At 38.2% G+C, this 21,703-nt stretch overlaps 1 protein-coding gene across 1 annotated transcript; it reads right to left on the reverse strand.

Moving 5' to 3' along the window:
* Nucleotides 1-778: 778 nt before the first annotated feature.
* On the reverse strand, nucleotides 779-20,974 carry slc38a8a (solute carrier family 38 member 8a). The gene is made up of 10 exons (XM_088416563.1): nucleotides 20,774-20,974; nucleotides 20,068-20,266; nucleotides 18,236-18,392; nucleotides 15,043-15,147; nucleotides 13,410-13,467; nucleotides 8,345-8,459; nucleotides 3,985-4,132; nucleotides 3,636-3,838; nucleotides 3,508-3,559; nucleotides 779-1,163 (listed from the first exon to the last, which is right to left on the reverse strand). The coding sequence occupies exons 1-10, from the start codon at nucleotides 20,972-20,974 to the stop codon at nucleotides 1,061-1,063; spliced, it is 1,341 nt and encodes a 446-aa protein (XP_088272689.1). The 3' UTR covers nucleotides 779-1,060.
* Between the last annotated feature and the right edge of the window lie 729 nt (nucleotides 20,975-21,703).

Here is a 21,703-nt window from a genome sequence, read left to right on the forward strand (position 1 = left end):
ACAAAAATGGGTATCGGAATGATAACAATAACATGAAATGGCATCCCAGCAGTTCAGGACATACCTACAGTATCTACACATTCTAGTGGCTTCTTTTCCATACACAATATAATAGTGCTGGCCCACTGTCAACAAGGTAACATGCATTGTGCAATTTCTTGTGAATTAACCATGTAGTACTGTGGAAAGACATCGATAATATGTGCTATATATATATATATATATATATATATATATATATAGGCTATATGTGTGTGTGTGTGTGTGTGTTACTATAGATTACACTGATTGCTATGTATTACAGGCGTGATGGTGATAATTTCCACTTCTCTGGTACATTTATAATATTATTATTGGTGTCGTTGTTGTTATAAAATATAGATGGGACAAAAAAAAATCCCAGGGTCTGTAGCCTTATCCATGGAAGTTTTTTCATGAATTTCCCAAGTATCCTTGACTCATAAACAATACATTTGCCATACATTTTTCTTCAAGAAAAAAAAGGAATCAGTAGCGAAAGGGTTAATATTCGATCATTTAGTCACCAATTTCAATGCAGTTTTTCTTAACACACCCTAAAATAAAAAAAATAAAAGAAAAAAAGAAACTACTATGACAGTAGTTATACACTAGAACATATTTTTTTTTTCTACAGAAAGGAAAATTCTTAGGCTACCATCATGATCAACTATTAGATGTCTTTACATTGTAGTAGCATGCAGACTCCAAATTCCAACCCCCAAACATACCATATTGACAACATTAAGCACCCTAGTTTTTGGAATAAAGTATTAAATATATTTCAAATCAATGACCAACCTACATTACAATTACTTTTGCAGAAGCTGACTTTGGAAAGGTGGGCATATTCATATCATGGTGCATTTCATGATCATGAATATTTTACCCAACTCAAAGCAGCAATAGAGGACACCAAGAAAGACTTCAGAACTTTACAGCATAGTTTGTTTTTCATCAAGGCTTTCAAGGACACATTTAAATCCAAATGTGAAGAACCTATATGTTGAGGGACGCCAAGAAAAAAATCTAGTCCTGAGTGTCAGATCTTTCCAAGGAGCTGCATGACAGCAATAGTGGTACTCTGGCCAAAAATGAATGCACCACAAAGCAGTGTGACCACCCCCCAAAGTGTGAAGACAATTCTGAAAAAGAGAAGGTCACAGATAAGATAGCGATGGATGTAAAAATGTGATGCTTTTTTCCTTGCATGGTAAATAACTAAAACCTAAACCTAGTTTAAAGACAAAAATATGCACACACAAAGGATGGTAGTGTAATATGAGGAGCAGAATTTGCACCTAGAAGCAAACAAGATACAGAAAAGGAGCGGTAGAAAGACAGCTTGAGAGCTTCACGTTCTTACACTGTGAATTGACCTTAAATATTGTAACAAATATTGAATAAACCAGTTACAAGACCCTTTGTAACTAAGGTGCATGAAAATCCATAAAACATGTGAAAAAACAGTAATAGTTTTTAGTTAATGGGGACCAACCCCCCCGCGAACAATGAAGAACCCCTGCGGACAATTGCCATGTATAAATAAAGTGTGTGAAATACGTCTAATAAAATAATCCGCACCTTTTTTCCCATACCCGGTGATCTTCTAACTTTAGTATGGTGGTATAACAGTGTCTTTTTGGGACACAAACTTTATTTTTCTTATTGAACACTTAGCTGAGTGCTTTCAATGAGGCCCAACCTCTCGACTGCAGTACTGAGCATACCAACCCCACCCCCCACCCATTTCTGCATGACAGGTCACTGCCATTCTGTCACCACCCCTGCCCCTCGCCCATTTTGCATGAAAGGCCATCTTTGTTGTATCTGCCCACGCCCCCACATGTAAAATTACATGTACATGTACATGTGCAATTTCCGCACATTTGACAGATATCAGCCACAGGTAACAGTCCTTTGGAAAAAAAAATATCTGCGATGCACTGAGGTCACGATAGGAGAAGCCCGACGTTGCGAGAGATCACTGTACATGACCAATGCGGAGTTTTGACTGTTGGTGACTGATTGGAGTTATGATGTTGTCTGTGTTCCTTATTTTACCACATAGGGTTAGGTGTAGAACGTTGTTTTCTGAGTGTTTAAGTTTGAGTTGTTCAATAACAAATTGTCAGAACGTCAAGCTCTCAAGCTGTCGCTGTAGTTACATTGAGTTTTTGTGGATAAAGACTTTTTACTTTTCAACATCTGTGTCCAGGCTGCTTCTGGATCCTAATTTTGCTCACATTTCAAGCACCACATTCACAGTTTGGCAGGTCTGATATACAGTGTTCCCTTGCTTTTTTTTGTGTGTGTTAGTGGTGACATGAAAACCCTTGCAATAAAAGAATTTCATGAAATAGAATTTGCCCCCGATGGACATTGTACATACATAAGTAAAGTATGAAATGTCCTACCTTTCTTCACCATGCACATCTCCTAATATTAGTGCAGAGGCTGAACAGGCATGTGTCTCTTTTAGGGCACAAGCTTTACTTTCTTTAACTACACACAACATAACAGTGCGCCAGATTGTAGCTAGCGGCCGCTAACTCTCTCCAAGTTTCCACAGCGCCGAGCCCCACCCCCCTGTCACCATACTGAACTACTTGTCCATGTCCAATGCATGTTTTTGGAGTGTGGGAGGAAGCCGGACTGCCTGGAGAGAACCCACATGCACTCGCATGCACACTCCACACAGGAAGGCCGAAGCGAGCTGGATTTGAACTCGTGTCCCTTCAACTGTGGTTACGGACGTGTTATTCACTACGCTACCAAGCCGCTCCTATTATTTCAATTCATTTTATTTTATTTTACACATCGCTTCACCACATGCCTCATACATGTCCACGCGCACTCCCCCCTCCACACCTTCCCACAGGTATGTCTCGGCACAGCTTTCTCTCACTCACTAACCCTATGACTCCATTGATGTAGAATGACAAATAGTTTTCATCAGAAGTGGTCTTACTTTCGTCTGAACAAGACTTGCAACTATTTACACGCTGTTAGATTATTTGGGACTCCACGTTAGACTGAGCGTGGGAGTGTTATTGCAGTACATTGGGTAGGCACTGCCTGCCGTAAAGCAGTGACGTAAACACTGCATCTACGGTTTTAATAATCCGTGTCAGTCAACATACATACATACATACATACATACATACATTATATATATATATATATATATATATATATATATATATATTTTTTTTTTTTTACGAAAAATACGCAAAGCACCGAAGCCACAGAAAGGGAAGCACAAAGCGACAAGGGAACACTGTATTGTGTGCATTAAATCTTATTCCTGTTGAAGCCCCTTTGTATATAATTGAAGTTGACTGTGACGACTTCTACGGCGGAGAAGTCCTCCCTCTTGTGATTACGAACATTGAGTATTCCCCACCTCTGCGCAGAACCCCGAGAAGTGGATGTTGGATCAAAGGTATAAAATGATACACAAGGCTAACTAACAAATTATTTCCTCACCTCGTTTTACGAGACACTGGTTCGGACTGCATGGCAAATACCAAACAAAGTCCTAGTCAAACACACAAAAGATTTAGGCGGGTACGTTTGACCCTCCAAAAAAAAGTGGACACAAAACAAGCCATTACCTGGGAAGATAAAGATGAAAAAGGCACTGATCCCACCAATGACACTGATGACTTTACTAATGTCTGGTACAAACACAGCGATGATAAGTGTTGCAGTTATCCACAAAAACGTCAGTATGTACCGACTGCGGCTTTCGAACTTGACCGTCAGCACCTTCCCGCGCCTCCGCCACCAACTCATCAGAGGGTCTTGGATCACTGATCTTACAGTATGTGCAAAAATAGAAAAAACATAAATGGATTTTAGATGATTTAATTGGCAATGAAAAGATATGACACTCCATATTTTTAGATTTTTGAATTGAGATAAAACCCCTACAAATAACAGTCAATGAGAAATGCCCCTAACCTGCCAAGCAGCAGACTGATGGGGTAGATGGTGATAATAGAGACTCCAAAAAGGAGCCTGGCGATGACCATCAGAATGTCATTGCCCATGTATGACATCAAAATGTCGGCCTTCACATCCTTCCCAAATGTCAGGTACCCATAAACCCCTGCAAAAGATAAAGAGGGTATTTTTACTCCCCATGCTAACAAACACACATACTGTACCTGTTGTGAAAGAGCACTCTGGGTTATGGTTGTGTATGGCTGTTGGTCAAGATATACTGACTGGCTATATTTGGGTATTATGTGTTTTGCAGGCTATTTTTGTTGATTATTTTTATTTCATTTATTTATCGTAGGTCTATCATAACCCTGTGCATCTGTCATAGATATCCTGTAAACTGGCAGAAAATGCATTACCGTCCTCAAAATTAATGTAACGATTCACCACAGATTTCAGTTGGCCAATTCTTTTGTGAAAAAAAGTGTCTGAGAAGATTGCACTTTGACATTCTGAACTTCTCAGAAACGTGTTCCTTCTTCACCATGATGTAACCCAGGAGGGAATGTGATGTTATACGGGGTATTCCAAAATGGCTGACCTCATTCTAAATGGGGTCCCATATCTCGGAAACTACTTGATGGATCTTAATGAAACTAAATGCACTCTATGTTGAAGGTCATACGTTTCATTGGTTAAATTTACAAAGAAAATTACAAATATTTGTTGGTTCTATGACAGATTTTCATAAATGTTTAATATGAGTGCCGCCTGTGACTGTGCACACGTTGATGGCTGTACGCAGAAGCAGCCCTTTTCTGGAAATTTATGGTCCTAATTTGTTTTGTAGTCGGTGCCCTCTTTGCAAAATCTGTGAAGAAGACACGCTGCACTGTCTTCGGTGACTGAGTCAGAGCATACTCTAACATGCAAAATGCCTTTTCTTTTGAAGTGAACGGCATTTCTTAACCTGAAACGGTAGAACTGCCAAACGTTACACACAAAAACATGAAACGTTTCTACACAAGCTGTGTGTGCTTTGAGGTCATTCCAATGAAAATTGTCAAAATATTGGCCTTTGAAATGGGGTCAAACAATTTGGAACACCCTGTACTTTAGCAATATACCATTTCTTCATATAATAGTTGCAATAGAACGCCTGGTTTTTAGTCATGTCCAATACAGATGAAGTTCCAAGTGAGGTCATGTGAAGAAATAGAGCTATACTGTGAATGAAATACTTACCAATTACTCTTAGCAATATCTCGTTTTTTAACGCTGTGAACCACTGATATCCCATCTCCTTATTTATCTGAACACTGTCTATTGAGACGAGTGGAAAGTGGAACATTTGTTGTGTGTGTGTGTGTGTGTGGTGTGTGTAGGTGTGTGTGTGTGTGTTTTTTTTTTATCTCTTAATGTCTTTCAGTTTTCAGGCAAGCCTGGAAAAGTCTTTTTCTTGTAGAAGAGCGAATGAGTGTCATTCAAATATTACATTATGAACAGCCAGGGAGTACAACAAACATACTGAAGCATTCACTGGGACCAAGTACATGAATCATTCAGAGACCACGTCTTTGTTCAACTTCCTAAATAGTTTATTGCTAATTATGACATGAAAGCTGAATACGGCTGTAGCATTACAATAATAATTGCAAATGGTTTGTTTTGGCAGTTATCTGAATGGGCCTTGAAATGATCAATATTTCAAATATCCAGAATTGAATTATGGAAATTATTGCCATCATCCCCAAATGGATTTATGTTTTTGTGGGTGTTGTTTTGTTTTACTGTTTGTAAGTTGTATTGTAAGAAGTAAATGCATTTTGGAAAGCACATATACATGTGTTGCCCCAATCAGGGCGAATTTGTCTGACTTTGAGTAAATTGTTGGATTTCTACTTTGTATTTGTGGATTCTCCATCCAGACATCAGAATAACGTATGTAAGCCATGAAAGAGTGTGCCCACACCAAAGAAGTGTCATTCATTGACAATTTATATTAGCTGTGTGTCATGGAACATGATTTCTAAAAAACTAGCGGGCAGGGGCATCACTAAGCTTTATGGACAGGTAGCTAAGGTAGAGGTTGTGTATTGGCACATTTTACAAGCAACTCTCAAAGAATGATCATACTGTGAAAAAGTTTACATTTTAGTGTTTAGATTTGTAATAGAACTGCAGTCTGTTTTTAATATATTTCACAAACACAGAAAAATGCATTTGTAGCATTAATGACCAAAAATATGTACGCAGTGTATGTAAAACTGTTAGCAAAATGTGTCGCAAATTAAAGCAAGCCCACCATTTTTAAGCAACAAAAACAATTAGTGAAAAAAATTACCTTCTCGGACTAAATGGAATTAAAATCAAATTAAACAGTAAAAATTGCCACATGCTTTTAATAGTGGCAACTTGGATGATTAAGATGTAGTAACTCTGTGCGTAGTCTACAGACATTTAATGACATTTTGGCTCATAGCTCAATAAAAGTTTGCTCCAAAATACTTGTGATGCTGCATGATTAGATTTTGTTGCACATGTGCCCATATGACTGAAGCAAAATATTCCTTAATGATGTTTTAAATCAATAACAAATGGTTGTCCTGACAGGCTAATTTGGTTTTATCTCTTTGATTGCTCCAATTTTCTGAGTAATTACTTTCCTAAATAAACTTTCAAGTAATTCAATTCTTACATGAATGATGCAGCTTGCCTGAAATGTTTCATATTCATACCCATAATGAGTTGCATCTGACTCCTAGACGGTCTGCAAATGACTTGATTCTGTGAAATCCTTTTGACCAGTGGTGTCCGCGGGCTGTATGTTTGACACCGCTGCTTTAGACTTTACAAACTCTTACTACAGATTGCAGCAGTAATGAAGACTTACTTTGTTGAAAAATTGTCTATTCGTGAATTTTTTTTCTCATTTCCTGCATTTAATCGCCCTGTTTGTTAACAAGGCAAGCAATAGTCTTATAATTAACAAGGTCGTTTAGCGCTTACACGCCTCAGTGAAAGTGAAGCTAAAATAGGCCGAACAGCACCACTGCTTGTGAATAGCATTGCTTCTAAAGTGCACATACCTGGGGCAGATTGGATATGGTGAAAATGAGTGGGGGCAAACCTTGTTTGTTTTTTTTTTTTTTATTTTGTTTTTTTTTGTTCTTTTTCAATTGCAAAAGGTATACATTTGGCACATTTTCATTTTCAAGTTATGCCCAAAATCATATTTGAAGACCACAACAAATGGGATGGTAAGACAAATATGAGACGATGCCCGTCAAGCCACGGTATTGTAGTCAAAGCTAAACTTTGTGAGGAAGCCGGCCAACCCTTCAAAAACAAAACTACTTATGATACTATTAACATATGACACGAGCAGAATTGCAAGGTTTTATTTTGAAGTTCTTTTCTGGATGCTTAGTCACAACAACATTCAACAACTTGATAATTGTTGGTTCCCAGAGTGAGCATCCATCGTAAGCAACATGGGCTTGTACTGAAATTGTATGTTGTTGTTAACAAGCAGCAATTACTGACTTTCTTTCTTCTTTTAAAATGACACTATTTTTTTTCTTCCTTGAATGTTTCTTTTTGGGTTTTTTTTCCCTCCTGTTTCATGCCCACCCATCCTCCTTAATGTCCGAATCCTCTCCTCTATCACATTCTCCTTTTTGATATAAGCGGCATGTGGGAATGAATACGTTTCTAAAAATTAAGCAGAGCGCTCATTGATGTCACTAAGCAACATTTACAGATTTTGGATCTCACTGCACACATACGACAGCACATCATAAGACGCCTCTTCAAGTTTTGCAATAAATTAAGATTTTTAAATGGCCGTAAAAATACAGTAGCTTTTTTGTACACATGTATTTTATACTGTAGTCAACAGTGCTGGCCGACCATATACTATTGATTTGATAACAGAAGCTTCAGGCTGTTGAAAATTTGCACACGAACCACAGTTGGCCCCGAGGCCAGACTTTGGACCTGCCTGGTATATATGAACGAGAATAGTGAGTATCTAATTACAGAGGGAGGCACTTCGTCAGCACTGACGGGAAAAAGTACTTCTCCTATAAGAAGCAACAAATGAAAGCACTAAAATTTAAATGATCCTATTTGGTGCTTATGGAGAAAACGCCTGTACCAATAGATAATCATGAAAAAAAAAATGCAATGTTGTGGGAGAAAAAATATCCCAACAAATTTTTTCTAACGTAACCACAGCCATACTTGGCATATGGCGGCTGTAGTTACTGGACAGAGCAGTTCTTAGTACAATCCCCTGATGCATGGTGTTGGTTTATGTCTTGGAATGTGTGTTGTGAGTTCGGTAGCATTCTGGGCAAGCAAACAGTTACCTGACCTGTGAGAGAATAAATGATGAGGCAGATAATCATAGTAACCACAGAGATGAAGGCCCAGTGAGAGAGGCGCTGGTTCTCCATGCTGCTGTAAATTGCAATGGATGCTTCGTGACACTGTAATGCAAAAAAATATGGACAGTATATTATTCATTCCACTTTTTTACCATTCAAATTCATGCCAGTGTTGCAAATTTAGCAACTTTTCCGACCAGTGACGAATCCTACTAACTCAGTATTTGACTTTTTGATGAAACACACCGCCTCATTCTCATGTGAGTCAAGTATCCATGCTGAATTGAAATTGTACCGTATTGCGAATTTGTCATCATTCAACATCAGAGGCAGAGCTGACGTGGATGCCACATGTGCCGAGAGCGGGACCAGAGTTTGCATCCGTAGCAGTCCCAAGGCACTGACATTACCATATACCAATTATTTGAAAGCATACTGGTGCAACAGCCATGTGAGAATGGACACAGCACTGTTTCACTAGGGCAGTGCTTCTCAATTATATTTTGCAAAGCCCCCCCCCACCCCAAGAAAAAGAAAATGTTTTACCACACTGACTATGAATAAGATTACCTAAAACAGTATCGTTTTTAACATTAACAAAAGAAAAAATAAATATAAATCAACTTTCAACAACTGTGTCAGAGAAATCTCTAAAAGAAGACTAGGACAAGCCTAGCTGCTAAGCAGCAAAAAGAGTAACTCAGACCAGTCAAGATTGACTTTTCTATACCATGGATAGGGAAAAAGCTTGGACAAATGAACTTGTGCGTTCTCCAACGCTAATTCAATTCGCCCAGCCGCCCCTCCTGGCTTTTTGATCAGCAAAGCATTGCACATTACAAGACATAACAAAAAGAGCCAGTCGGGCGCCACCAACAGCTGGGCCAAGGTCCCGGCTCACACTTTCCTGCGTCAACAGCTTTATCTAAGGACTGGGGCCAGATGAACTAGGACTGCACACATGGATGTGTCCCCCTGGCATCGCCTTGCCCCCCCCCCCACGTGCCCGCCCCATTATTTGAGAAGGACTGCACTAGGGCAAGTTGCCTGAAAGAGTCATGCAAATAAATGCTTCAATAACTCGCTGAGAAGGCAGAGTGAAAGTGGCTGTGGACTTGCTGATGTGGTCTAGAACGAAGAGGTGCAATAACTCACCGGTTGAGCTATTAGGTAATGAATATTATGGGGAAGGTTTTTCGACGCAAAAGCTCAGGTGTGCAGTATCAGTCAAAACTTTCATTTTCAATGCTTCATTATTTCAAATGTTGCTGAATTCTATGTAAAAATCTAACTCCTTAACAATATGAATAAATATTGATGGAATTATTTGCTCAACAAAAATTGTAATTAAAACAAAATGTGTCACTTAAATTTTTCAATGTGCACTATTTTATGATGGCCCTGAAGTGCAAATTACAAAAACAAAAGAACTAAGCAAACAAAAAAGGTCATTGCAAACAAGAAAGGAAAAACTCAAATGCAAATGCAAGTTAAAATGCAAACAGCAAAAACAAAAACACATTACAAGAGAAGCAGTCAAGAAGAAAGAGCATCCAAAAAAAAACACGTAAGAAAAAAAGACCACGCTAGGAAAAATTGCACAAACGAAAAAGCACACAAGAGAAAAAGCATCAAAAAAGGTGCAACAAGAGAAAAAAGGAGCATATGGAAAAAACGAGCACTCAAGAAAAATGGAGCGCAAAAGAAAAAAGCATGCAAAAAAATGCTTTTTTCTTGCACACTTTTTCCTATCGGAAGTGCTTGGTGTGTGTGGGGGAGAAGGGTGTGGACTCCTTGTTGATTGGATGACAGGAGGCAATCTGATTGGACGTCCACAATGTCTATCTTTGAGCAAGACCTTAATCCTGCGACAAGTTTTTTTCTCTTTTAAAAATGAGAACTACCAGTGATTCAAACGGCGTTGCTGTGTTTCATCTTCGGTATTGTGTTGTTGTTTGGTATTGTGTTCTTTTTTACTTGTTTGCGATTGTCTTTGTTTGTTGACTTAGATTTTTGTTTTTGTGATTTGCACTCCAAGGCCACCATACCATTTAGCCCAGATAACAGCTTTGCATATCAGGATATTTTTTTTCAGCTTTCTTATTATGTTATGACTTAGCATGACTTTCACTTCTTAGTGTTTTATTTTTAATAGTCATATTGTATTTTTTGTAATCTTAATATGTCTGAGACCATTTGAAGTTGGTACCGTTTATCATACAGAGTGAACATAATCCTCAAGTTTGGAATTTACTTACTCCTGGAAATTTTGACTTTTTTAGATAATGTACTGTCTATGGTCTTTCAAGGAGTGTTAAAATTGTTTCGATGAATGAAAATGATAGTTAAATCTTTGGTATTTTTTCGGGTGATTTGCTTTAAGCAACTTAAAAGTTTAAAGTGATTATAGAGATGATTAACTTAGCTAAAAATATGTAGTTAATCCTTAACAAATTAAAAATAAAAACTGTTCACATTTTGTACCTCAATCAGTGCCAAGTCTCAACAAATTAAAATCCTCTCAAATACAATGGAAAGTCAAGGATTTCAAGCCATTAACTCCTGAAAACACACAGCTGTAAACTAAAAGTCATTACTGGTCATCGTTCACGATATAAAGCTGCATTATTTGAAAACTCTACACTATAAAACACATTCTGTTTCAGTTTACATTTTGTCATGTCTCCGCCTCACTATCTGTGTTTTGTCTCTAGAGGTGGGGAAATTACTTGATAAGAGAATACTTTTTTGTTGTTCTCCTGTTGGCTCCATTCTCCTTCACTATGTGTTTATGCATGAACTTACTTTTTCCTTTATGTCTCATCTTGTTGCAATATTATTCATTTAAAAGGTTTAGGAGCATTTTAGGGGGGCTTTGAATGGATTAGGCTATTTACATGTAAAAAGCGGCTGTACTCATGAAAGATTCACATTGCGAAATTACTTCCGGAACGAATTAATTTCGTAACTAGAGATACCACTGTATATACACTTTTGACTGATACTGCACATGAGTACTGGGAAAACATGCAGTGGCTTCTGGTAAATCTAATAACAGCGCTTGTAATTCAATTTTTATAAAATCATTTTTTGATGTACTTATTGTCATTTAATTTTGTTTATCCCCAAAACCCTCCACATATCATCGTGATACTTCTAACCATAACTGTTTCTGAGCCCCGATCTGTGGGGCGATATTTTATAGTAACATGAGATAGATAGGTCTGAGCCCCAACATGACATTTCTTGTTTCTCAGGTGTTCTCAGAGAAAAGTCCGGGTTATTATTTTTATCTCCTTCCTGGTCACTGTTGCGAGCTGCACTTTAATAGGATATGAAATAAAAGATTTGGGCCACAACCAGTAAACCTGTTAAACCATCAAACAGGCCAAGATACGGACTCTTGTCCCCACTTGATCCCAGGTGCCATCTACCTGGTTTAAATCTCATTCCCCATTTCCTGCCGCAGCCAGCACCACTTGCCAGGATGTCATCAGCTCTCTATTTAGACCTTTGCACAGCAATCACTCACCCTGAGGGGGTAAAAATCTCTGTGTGCATTTGTGTGAGAGGATACGCATTAATCCTTTTGCACGCTCCCTTCGTGTTGGGAGATCCTGCCTTCATCGGTCAGGGGTTACCATGGCAACCTAGGAAGTTGCACACAAGTCTGCACTGCAATTCAATTGACAGGATGATCTTTTTCCGCAACTTGACCGGCGTAATAAATACGAAAAACTCATTCTGATGTGATTAGGTGCTGCTGACTGAGTCAGCAAGGTGCCCTTTACACACTGGCCACACTTACGGCAAGTTTCAGGGACTGAGTTTGCAGACATTCATTCCCTTCATCAACCTTCTCGTGCTTAACCACTCACTCACATATCAATTGCATGACGTCATTTACCCATTTTGTTTCCCATTGACCTTTTTCAACAAGTGCTGATGTGTTTATTTTTTCAGAATTGTGTCAAAATACATTCAGTGCAAGGCACAAATTTAAAGTATTCAAAAGCAGGCACATGGAAACATGTACACATGTATATAGACAAAGGGCGCCTATATCCGGCCCTCAGGGGCGCTATTCTGCATTTTTTTTATATTTTCGTCTTCCCAACACAACAGATTCAAATGATCAGGGTTGTTTTCAGGCTCGTGTCAAAGGATTGGCTGTCTCTGTGTGCCCTGCGATTAGCTGGCAACCAGTCCAGGGAATCCCCTTCCTACAGCCCGATGTTTGCTGGGATAGGCGTCTAGTGACCCTAGTGAGGATCAGGGGCTGTAGGAAATGGATGGATGGAGGATCAGACTTCCACTGATATTGCTGATGAGCTGATCATTTCAATCAGGTGTCTTGGGAGGACAGAAACACCAAAAACATGCAGGGTAGTGGCCCTCGAGGACGGGGTTTGGGCAGCCCTAGTATAAACATACAGTAAACAAATTCTGGCAGAATTGCAATTTTGAAAAAGTGCAACCTATTTTGTGAACTACTTAGATTTAGGTCTCATTAAATCATCCACTGGCGGAAAAACAGGAAACCAAACAACGCTACGATTTCTTTAAATGATTTGTTTATTAATTAATTTAACTGGGGCACAAGCAGCCCTGACACTGAGGACCCAGACTCGGGTTATTTCTAAGTCCCGCTATTGCTAAAAACCAATGTCCGAAATGTTTTGAAGAGATGCTCATCTGTTTTTGGACTAGTGCCGAGGTGCTCAAGAGCAAGGCAATGAACACCCACCAGACTCAGCTCAGATCTACAGTAGCATGTCTGCCTAATTACTTTAAAATCCCTCCATCCATTCATTTCCTATAGCCGCTTATCCTCACTAGGGTCACCTGTGTCGTGCAATTCAAAGAAATATAAACATGAAGAAATATTTCATGTAACATCTGTGCACGCCAGCCATAAGAGAGCACATTTCTCTGTCCTGATTGAAAGCCACAATTAAGTGCTATGCAACTGAACACTTTGTGACCAGCTGGTCACAACATTATGCTGCAAACACTTCGCCAGCAAATACATTTCTGTACAGACATACTTACTTGAAAACCAAAACAGATGGTTGGGATGACGCTGAACGTGGATGCCCAGGAGCTGATTCTACACAAAAGGACTGGTTAGAATGTTTTGGCACCAGCACACACCATTGAGTGCATTTTTCAAGTGCAGCTCAGTAAAAACTTCAGAGGCAAGACAGAGAAAGCGCTTTTATCAGGGACAGCAGAATGGTGATTTATTTTATCCATGCTAGTAGTCTCAATTCAAATCAGATTTTATAGATCAGACTCATGGCAGACATATTGCCTACAAGCAACTTAATAGCATTACTGTGACAATAAAGTCGAATTATGGCCCAGAAGCTCCAAGACTCAAATTTGCTTTTAAAGGAGATGGTAATACATACAAATATGTTGAGACGAAAGAAACCCTTGTAAGCATTAAGAGCACGGGAAACACATCTTAAAACCTAATGTGGCATTAAAATTCAATAGATAATTTCAAGTACATGCTCATTTGTTATGTGGTCATAATTCACTAGAATGGGATGTGGTTATTTACCTTGACGTCATGTTAAGCTGATGTCAAAACCTGTCAAGCTCTAAAAGCTATTTTGTAATAAATTTATTGTAAATTTAACACATGCTGTATCCGGATATTCAAGGCAGTAACTGCAAAAAAAGCAAAATGCTCTTGCATTTTTTTCTGTTTGTACAATCCCTAATTCCAGCAAGTAAAAACAGAACTTTTTTGTGTCAATCCTATTCAACCAACGCAACAAAGATATTTAATCTTCAAACTAATTAAGATATTTTTCTTACTGTTCTTGTCATTGCAATTATTCTCTCATTTTGAAGATGAAAAATGAAAAAAAAAAAGATTTAGGAACGTGCATCATTCACAATCAAACAGCCAACTGCTTAGCTCAATGTGGCCCACATGAATCGCACACACACAAAAAAAACCTGAAAGATCAATCAAGAAAAAAAAAGTCCCTTAAAAGGAGGGTGGGTTGAAAAAGCAGAGCCGAAATCTGCAACTTTGATGAAAAAAAAATGCATACAGACAAGTCTAGTCTCATGCTATGTTTTTTTTGTTTTTTTTTGCGGACTGGTAGTCACATAAATGTATTATTTGTATTATTGTTACAGTGTGGGTGTGAGAAATTGTTTTCGGTTGTTTCCCAGTATTAGGACCTAATCTTTTTATGTGGAACCCCCTTGTACAGTCAGTAAAATTGTAACAGATAGACTGGTTGTCACGGGAATGGGAAATGCCGTTGCGCTTGTAAACAGAGCGGAAAAGGTCAAATCCTTCAAAAGAAAATAAACAAGATGGGGAAATGAGCAAAGTATACAGCTATGAGATAGCTTTCTTTTTAAAGAACAAGCTCTATCTACAGTATAACATGTTTTTTTTTCATGGTGAGAAAAGGGTGCCTACTGGAAATCTATCGGCTCATGTAAAGACTGAGAAGATGCTCACAATAATGATTGCATGTTTAGGTGCTTTACGTTTAGTTCAAATGAACTAACGTCATACCAATGTAATAAATGCGCCAGGGAGGGCTAAAGTGGGGCCTCACACAGGGTGCCATTCACACTCGGACCAGTACAGCACACACACTTACACTCACAGGCAGACACACAAAGGCACACAAAGCCAGACTGTACATACCCGCTGCTGTAGAGTGGAATTATGTGAACCTGAACAGAATGCATCATGTGGTACTTAATGATGATGGCTATTGTCAGGTAGGTCGCAGCCAGAGTTCCCAGTACACTATGAGTGGACAGAGAGGAGACCTCATTTCAAACATCACTCCAAAAAATGAGATCTGTGGATTATTACGACGTGAAAACAGGGGTCACTGCATTTAATTGGGTTATGTCAACATGTCACTCATTTTACCCATGCATGGTACAGTAGCTCTTTATATAGTATACTACCTTGGTATGTACAAGTATAGCACCGAAAGCTATGACAAAGTCAAATACAGCAAACGTATACAAATCATTTCAAAGTACAGTGTCATCCAGTCATTTTCAAGTGAAATACTGTATCCCCAAATGTGCTGTCTATAGATCACTGCATGTTGGTCTTTGGGTGGACATATGGGCTCAAACACAATAATACTAAGGCAGTGGTTCTCGAATGGGGGTACGGGTACGTAAAGGAACTCCAGGGGATACTCGAGATTTGAAATGAAACAAACATGCCAAAAATGACTTAAAATTGATTAACTGTTTCAGAAAAATATAAGTTCATAAAGCAAAGTTTATGTTCAGCAGGTTATTCACTGTCATTAAAAGTAAAAATTCAGATTCTCTCTAATACAATAATGGTTCTACCCAACTTGTCACATACCACCCCTCATTACCTGTAAAGTTAATCTCTACTATGATTCCAAAAGAGGACTCATTAATTAAAGATTTTTCTGTGGACCAATATTTATCATTTCTAATTATTTCTTTTTGAAAACAGGTCTGACACTTTATGTTGATGATTTAATTTATTAATAATTAGGTTAAGTATTTATTTTTGTGACGAGATCTGTCCTGTAATTCCAAAACAGGACGCTTTATGTTCAACATTTCTCTGTGAACAAATATTTATTCATAATTATTTCTTTTTTTAGGACAGGTGTGACACTTTTTTGATTTTTTTGGGGGGGGGAAAAGTGTTTCAATAATGTATATATGTATATACCAGTGCAAATATATATATATATATATATATATATATATATATATATATATATATACATATATATATATATATATATATATATATATATATATATATATATATATATATATATATATATATATATATATTTGCACTGGTTAAGGGATACTTAGCTGAAAAATATATTTCACAGGGGTCACTTAAAAAAGGTTGAGAACCATTATTTTAAGGTGTTGGATATACTTTGCACTCAATTTTTTTTCGCCAGGAAGTTGCACACAACAATGTCAACTAGATCCCTATATATTTTTAAGTAGCTGTTTGTTCTACTTTTATAAATTTATTTACACCTGAGTAAATTCAATGCAATACGTTTAGGTGACTCTGTAATAGAAAGTGCAACAGTGTACCCTAGAGGAATATAGTTTCTTTACATCCCTAAAATAAATCATACAGCGGGGCCTACAATGTTAAAAAAAATAAATAAAAATTCGGTGAATTATTTGTTGACGATTTAGGGAGCAATGTAAAGAAAAACAGAGCCTAGTTTATAAGTACAACGATACCTCGCCAAATAGGCACGCACACACACACACAACTGCAATCCATAAAATAGATTATATTATGACTTTACTTGTCCAGCCCGATTGACATAAACCCGTCAAACTCCAGTCCTCGAGGGCCTGTGTACTTAATGTTTTTCAAGTCTTTCTATCTAATACCCCTGGTTCAAATGATCAGGATCATTATGAAGGTCCTGCAGAGCTTGCTGATGAGCAAATCAGTTGAATCAAGTGTTTTGGAAAAAGAAACTTGGAAAACATGCAGGAAATCCAGGCCCTCTTGGGCTGGAGCTTGACACTTTCTGGCCTTAAAAGTTACTTCTCTGTGTACAAGTCAACCTCGTGTAAAAGTCAAATCCACGATTTTATTTTATTTTTTTAAATTTAATTTGAGTGAATATAAATCCATCCCTGACTGGTGGTTCCACATATCATGGCTGTCTGATTAAAACACTTGGTGTGTGTTTTTAAAATGACAAAATGATATAACTTTATTATATATTGAGAAACATTCTGTTGCAATTATGGAGGAGGGGGGCACATAGACGCAAAAGCTGGAACTAATTTTGCAACAGTAAAACAATTTTAAGTTTCAATGCTTTTTTTTTTTTTTTTTTTGACGTGACTGTATATGAGCTTGACGATTAAGCCCCAAAAGCGTGATCTGAAGCAAATAGCTCCTCCCATTTAAATCCTGGACGTCCTCTCCTTCCTTCTCGTCATTTGCGCAAATATCCTCGTCACTCTTCCATGGTCATCTTCAGACTCATCTAATTTGTTTGAAATGGAGTTCTCTAGAAATTATGCCTTACCCAAGTGACGACTGTAGAGATCAGAGTGTGGATCAATTGCTCTTTGCTGTGTTTCTCCCGCCACCTACTGACATCCATGCATGTCATGCCACTGCTCTCACATTTTTTTATTGAACAGACAAGTCAAGCCATCTTTTCCTTTTCATAATGGGTCAACTTTGGAAAAATTATCCATGCAGCCTCATTGTTGACAAAGAGGCAAAAAAAAGTGACGCTTGACTAAAGTGTATTTGAAAGTGCACACACGCTAAAACGGATGCATACTATATCGAATTAGAGGTGCATATAATTGTTTTAAGCCTTGTAAATGACATGATATTACGTATTTCGCATTGAAATTCATGTTATTCGAACACAGATATGTGTGAAAAGTTGGTCTGGTTCGGAGTTATGCGGGTATAAGGCCAACTCGCCCCCCGATATGGGTGGTGAAAATGAGGGAAAAAATCTTGACGTACACAGAGAAATATGCTCATTAAATTGGTCTAGGGGTATCCAAAGCCAGTCCTCAAGAGCCTTCTAACGTGATTCAAATGACCAGCTTTTTGGCAAGTTCAGCAGAAGCCTGATAACGTTTCTGATCATTTGAATCAGGTGTGTTTGAGAAAGAAATCTGGAAAACATGTAGGATACCGGCCCTGGAGGAACAAGTTTGGACATCACTGAATTAGGCCATACGTGTCTTTTGAGAGTCAGGGTGTCAAACTCACTGAAACCCTGCTCAACTGTTGTTGAAGTGTCAATACATATGTAGTATCAAATCATCTTAGATTTTATAATGTGTAGTGTGAGTGTTGAAATGCAGACCTGATGTATTTTTGAATGCTGATCTCTTTGGGGGTAGAAATAGGTAGAATGAGGAAGGCACACAGAAGCCCCAGGGCAAAGCGTTGGTCCGTGTAGAAGTGATGGGGCATCTCTGAGTCTGGCAAACCAGTGATGAGCTCATACAGAGAGCCACACACTAACAGACACAATAAGCAAACAAGAAGACCATTTCACCACCATCTGAAAGATGGACTGAGAATGTTAGACAAATAAGGCAGAGTGACATTCTATTAAAATAACATTAAAGTAAATTCACATGCTCAAAATTATCCCAAAATAAATATTATCGCTCCATTGAACTTGTAAATCATGCCTAGATAGATGAAAATGTAAACTAAAAACATGCAAATAAAACGACCTAAACAAAGCGCTCTGCATACTGACAATACACCAGCACCATCTCAAGGCAAGCAAATGAATTACATTCACGTCATCAACTGTTTCAACTAAAGTTATAAATTTAAAGGGTTTAAGGAGAATTTATATATATTATATATTATTAGGGCTATATATATTCTAATGCATTATAAAGCGCGTTACTGTCATTTGTACTGAGTTAACTATTACTCGATGTTTGTGTGTAATGGCTTACACTAGCGCGTTACAGCAAAAAGTAATGCATTACAGTAATTACATTACTTTTGTAATGCATCACTTCCAAATCTTCTGTTTAATTTTAAACAATTGAGCTGAGTGATTTTAAACAAATTTGAGTATCATTGAGCAAATAACAATCGAGGGCGCAAGGAGCATTTTCAACTTTTTTAGAGAGCTTACTTCAATACCTGTATGTGCCTAACGCACCCACATACATAGATGATGTATTGCACTGGTCCCAGCCATGTGATAGTGGACCATTCAAAAATTTCAGCAGTTATTCATAGTTATTTTGACAACAACATTTGATAATAATTTTCAGTATGTTAGTATTGGTAGTTGAATCCTAAAAACAGTATGCTATTATGAGCTACTCCAATGAGACAAAGTGGAATTCTTTTTAAGATTACATTTTTATCACACAAATGTTGCACCGCACCCCTTTACTTGGATACGCGCCCCAGTATGAATGCCCTTTGCCCCAGTTTCAGACGCGACTGGTCAGTACAGCTGTGAGTGTGGAAATAAAAAAAAAAAGCTGAATATTGCCACCAGCTGTTCGCTACATTCGTTGATTTGCAACATTCACAACTGACACTCCAGTCTTCAGCTCCCCTATCTCATAATCGTTTTTACTCAAATTTGACAATTACACCAGCTGCCACGAGTCTGCAATGGATTGGAAAATGATTCATCAATCTATTTTTTCGGGCACACAAAGACAAACAAGCATTCATACTCACAAACACACCTAAGGGCAATTTAGAGTGTCCAATACGCTTTCCGTGCATGTTTTTGGAACGGAAGCCGGACTGACGGTGGGAAACCCACGTGGGCATGGAAACGCCACACTGTGAAGAAGATATGCTAAACACTTTGTCCCCGTGCCACCCCATTAGAAAATGTATTTTTCAAAAATATGTTGGCCTACCAATAATTTACCACTGAGAAATTATATCAATTTTATGCAGAGTACCTGCATTTTGCTCAGAATTTATTGACAAATTGACATTAAGTAAGATGATACGTAGCTAGATGTGGAGATGTTAACTAAGGGTTTGCACGTTTAAGCCCCTGAAATTGTGTGTCCTAGTAATTTGCATTGTACGATGATGCACTACAACTACAAAGTAAATGTAATGCGGTCATAACATATGCATGCTGCCGATTTCAAGTTTATCAAATTGAAATATAGAGCCAAATTTGCCACTCACATTTTTCCAGCTGGTCATCCACAATGACGAGAAAGGCCACAGAGATCATAAATAGGTTAAAAACGAAGCAGATTTCACACAGCTGACCAATGGCTTGGCCGCACATCTCCTTCACCACCGCCTGGTAGGTGCATTGGCCACTGATAGACGAAGAGTAGCCCAGGATGATCAAACCACTGACCAAGAACACCAGAGAGCCCTAATAATAATAAAAAAAAAAAACATTAAACTAATACCTTCATAATATCATACTGGGTTTTGGAAAAACCACAGAAGCAAAACAAAAAAATGCCAGCAGTTTTTGATTGCCTCATTTGCAAGCACACCAATGGTGAGAGTAACTAAGAGATAAATTCAATTCCTGGCAAGCAAGGTTTTTATAAGATCCGCTTTAATTTAGCATGTGAAAAGCATTATGTTCAGTTCAGGGAAAGACCGGATATGTTTACCTAGTTACACAATGCTTGGACAGTGTATTACTGAGGACAGAACACCTAAGTAATTTAACAACCCATTTCAAAAAAGAAAAAAAACCTACTACTACTACTACTACTACTACAAAAAAAGACACATTTGAACAAAAATGTAAAAAAATAAGGAAATGGATGAATGTATATAAGCTTCTAAAAACACACCACTCGTGTGGGTTAAAATAAATGATGTGCACGTGTTATGAAATTAAGAAAGAAATGCGAACGACACCCACCAGCTCCACGGCGATTGCGCTGCGGACGCCCCCGGCTCTCTCAAAGGCCCACGGGAAGTTGAGCAGCCCCGCACCCAGGGCGGACTTGAGCATGATGAAGATGGCCCCCAAGGAGCCCAGCCGGGGCCCGGCAAGGTCGACCCGGGGTTTGGCCGACGCTGAAGCCAGCAGGCTGATGCTCTCTCTGGCCAGCTCCTCCATATTCATCCACCTGGAAACTCTCAGTGGGACGGACAAAGGCTACATGCGTTTAAGCCACATGCACTAGGGGCACGACCCTTATCATTGAGAGGAGCGCGTGAGCCCTGAAGCTGAGGAAAGCGCGCCAAGTGCTAAAGTGAGCTGACGACCATGTATGAAAGGCCGGAAGGGTGGACCCCCATTGGAAAAGTGATGATGCCTTCAGGTGCTCCTCTGAGATTTCAAATAATCTGTTATTCCATTGCATACTTATACAGCATTTCATATACAGCATTTCATATACAGCATTTCATATACAGTATATATATATATATATATATATATATATATATATATATATATATATATATATATATATATATATATATATATATATATACACACACACACACACACACACCATGTGTAAATCAGCATTATACATTTTTGTAATACAAAATCTGTCTGCTTAAAGGGACACAATGTGTACGATTTAGATGATTATAAATTCTTGCAAATATATGTGTTCTTAAATACCAACAGTATGTTTTAAATAGAATCGTAGGTCTGGATATCATGAAATGATATTACAAGGGGGGTAGCACTCCTCCTGAGGCTGTCATGTCGATTATAGCTACGGACAATAGTAAACGCAGCACCTCCTGCTGTCCGTAATGAAAAACGGTCTAAATCTTACACATTGTCCCTTTAAGGCCAAAGAACCATTTTGCCCAATTTCATCTGTGATGT

Source organism: Hippichthys cyanospilos, chromosome 6 (genome assembly GCF_059441005.1).
Source record: "Hippichthys cyanospilos isolate Australia breed blue-spotted pipefish chromosome 6, RoL_Hcya_1.0, whole genome shotgun sequence".
NCBI classification, from domain to species: Eukaryota; Metazoa; Chordata; class Actinopteri; order Syngnathiformes; family Syngnathidae; genus Hippichthys; species Hippichthys cyanospilos.

Bases quoted from the DNA above. Each gene is read 5' to 3' on its own strand.
- slc38a8a (XM_088416563.1), bottom strand. From the start codon at position 20,974: ATGGAGGAGCTGGCCAGAGAGAGCATCAGCCTGCTGGCTTCAGCGTCG. The intron at 13,468-15,042 runs GTATGTACAGTC...CCTTTTGTGTAG, and splicing joins ATTCCACTCTACAGCAGCGG to AATCAGCTCCTGGGCATCCA. The intron at 3,560-3,635 runs GTAATGGCTTGT...GTGTTTGACTAG, and splicing joins TTTCATCTTTATCTTCCCAG to GACTTTGTTTGGTATTTGCC.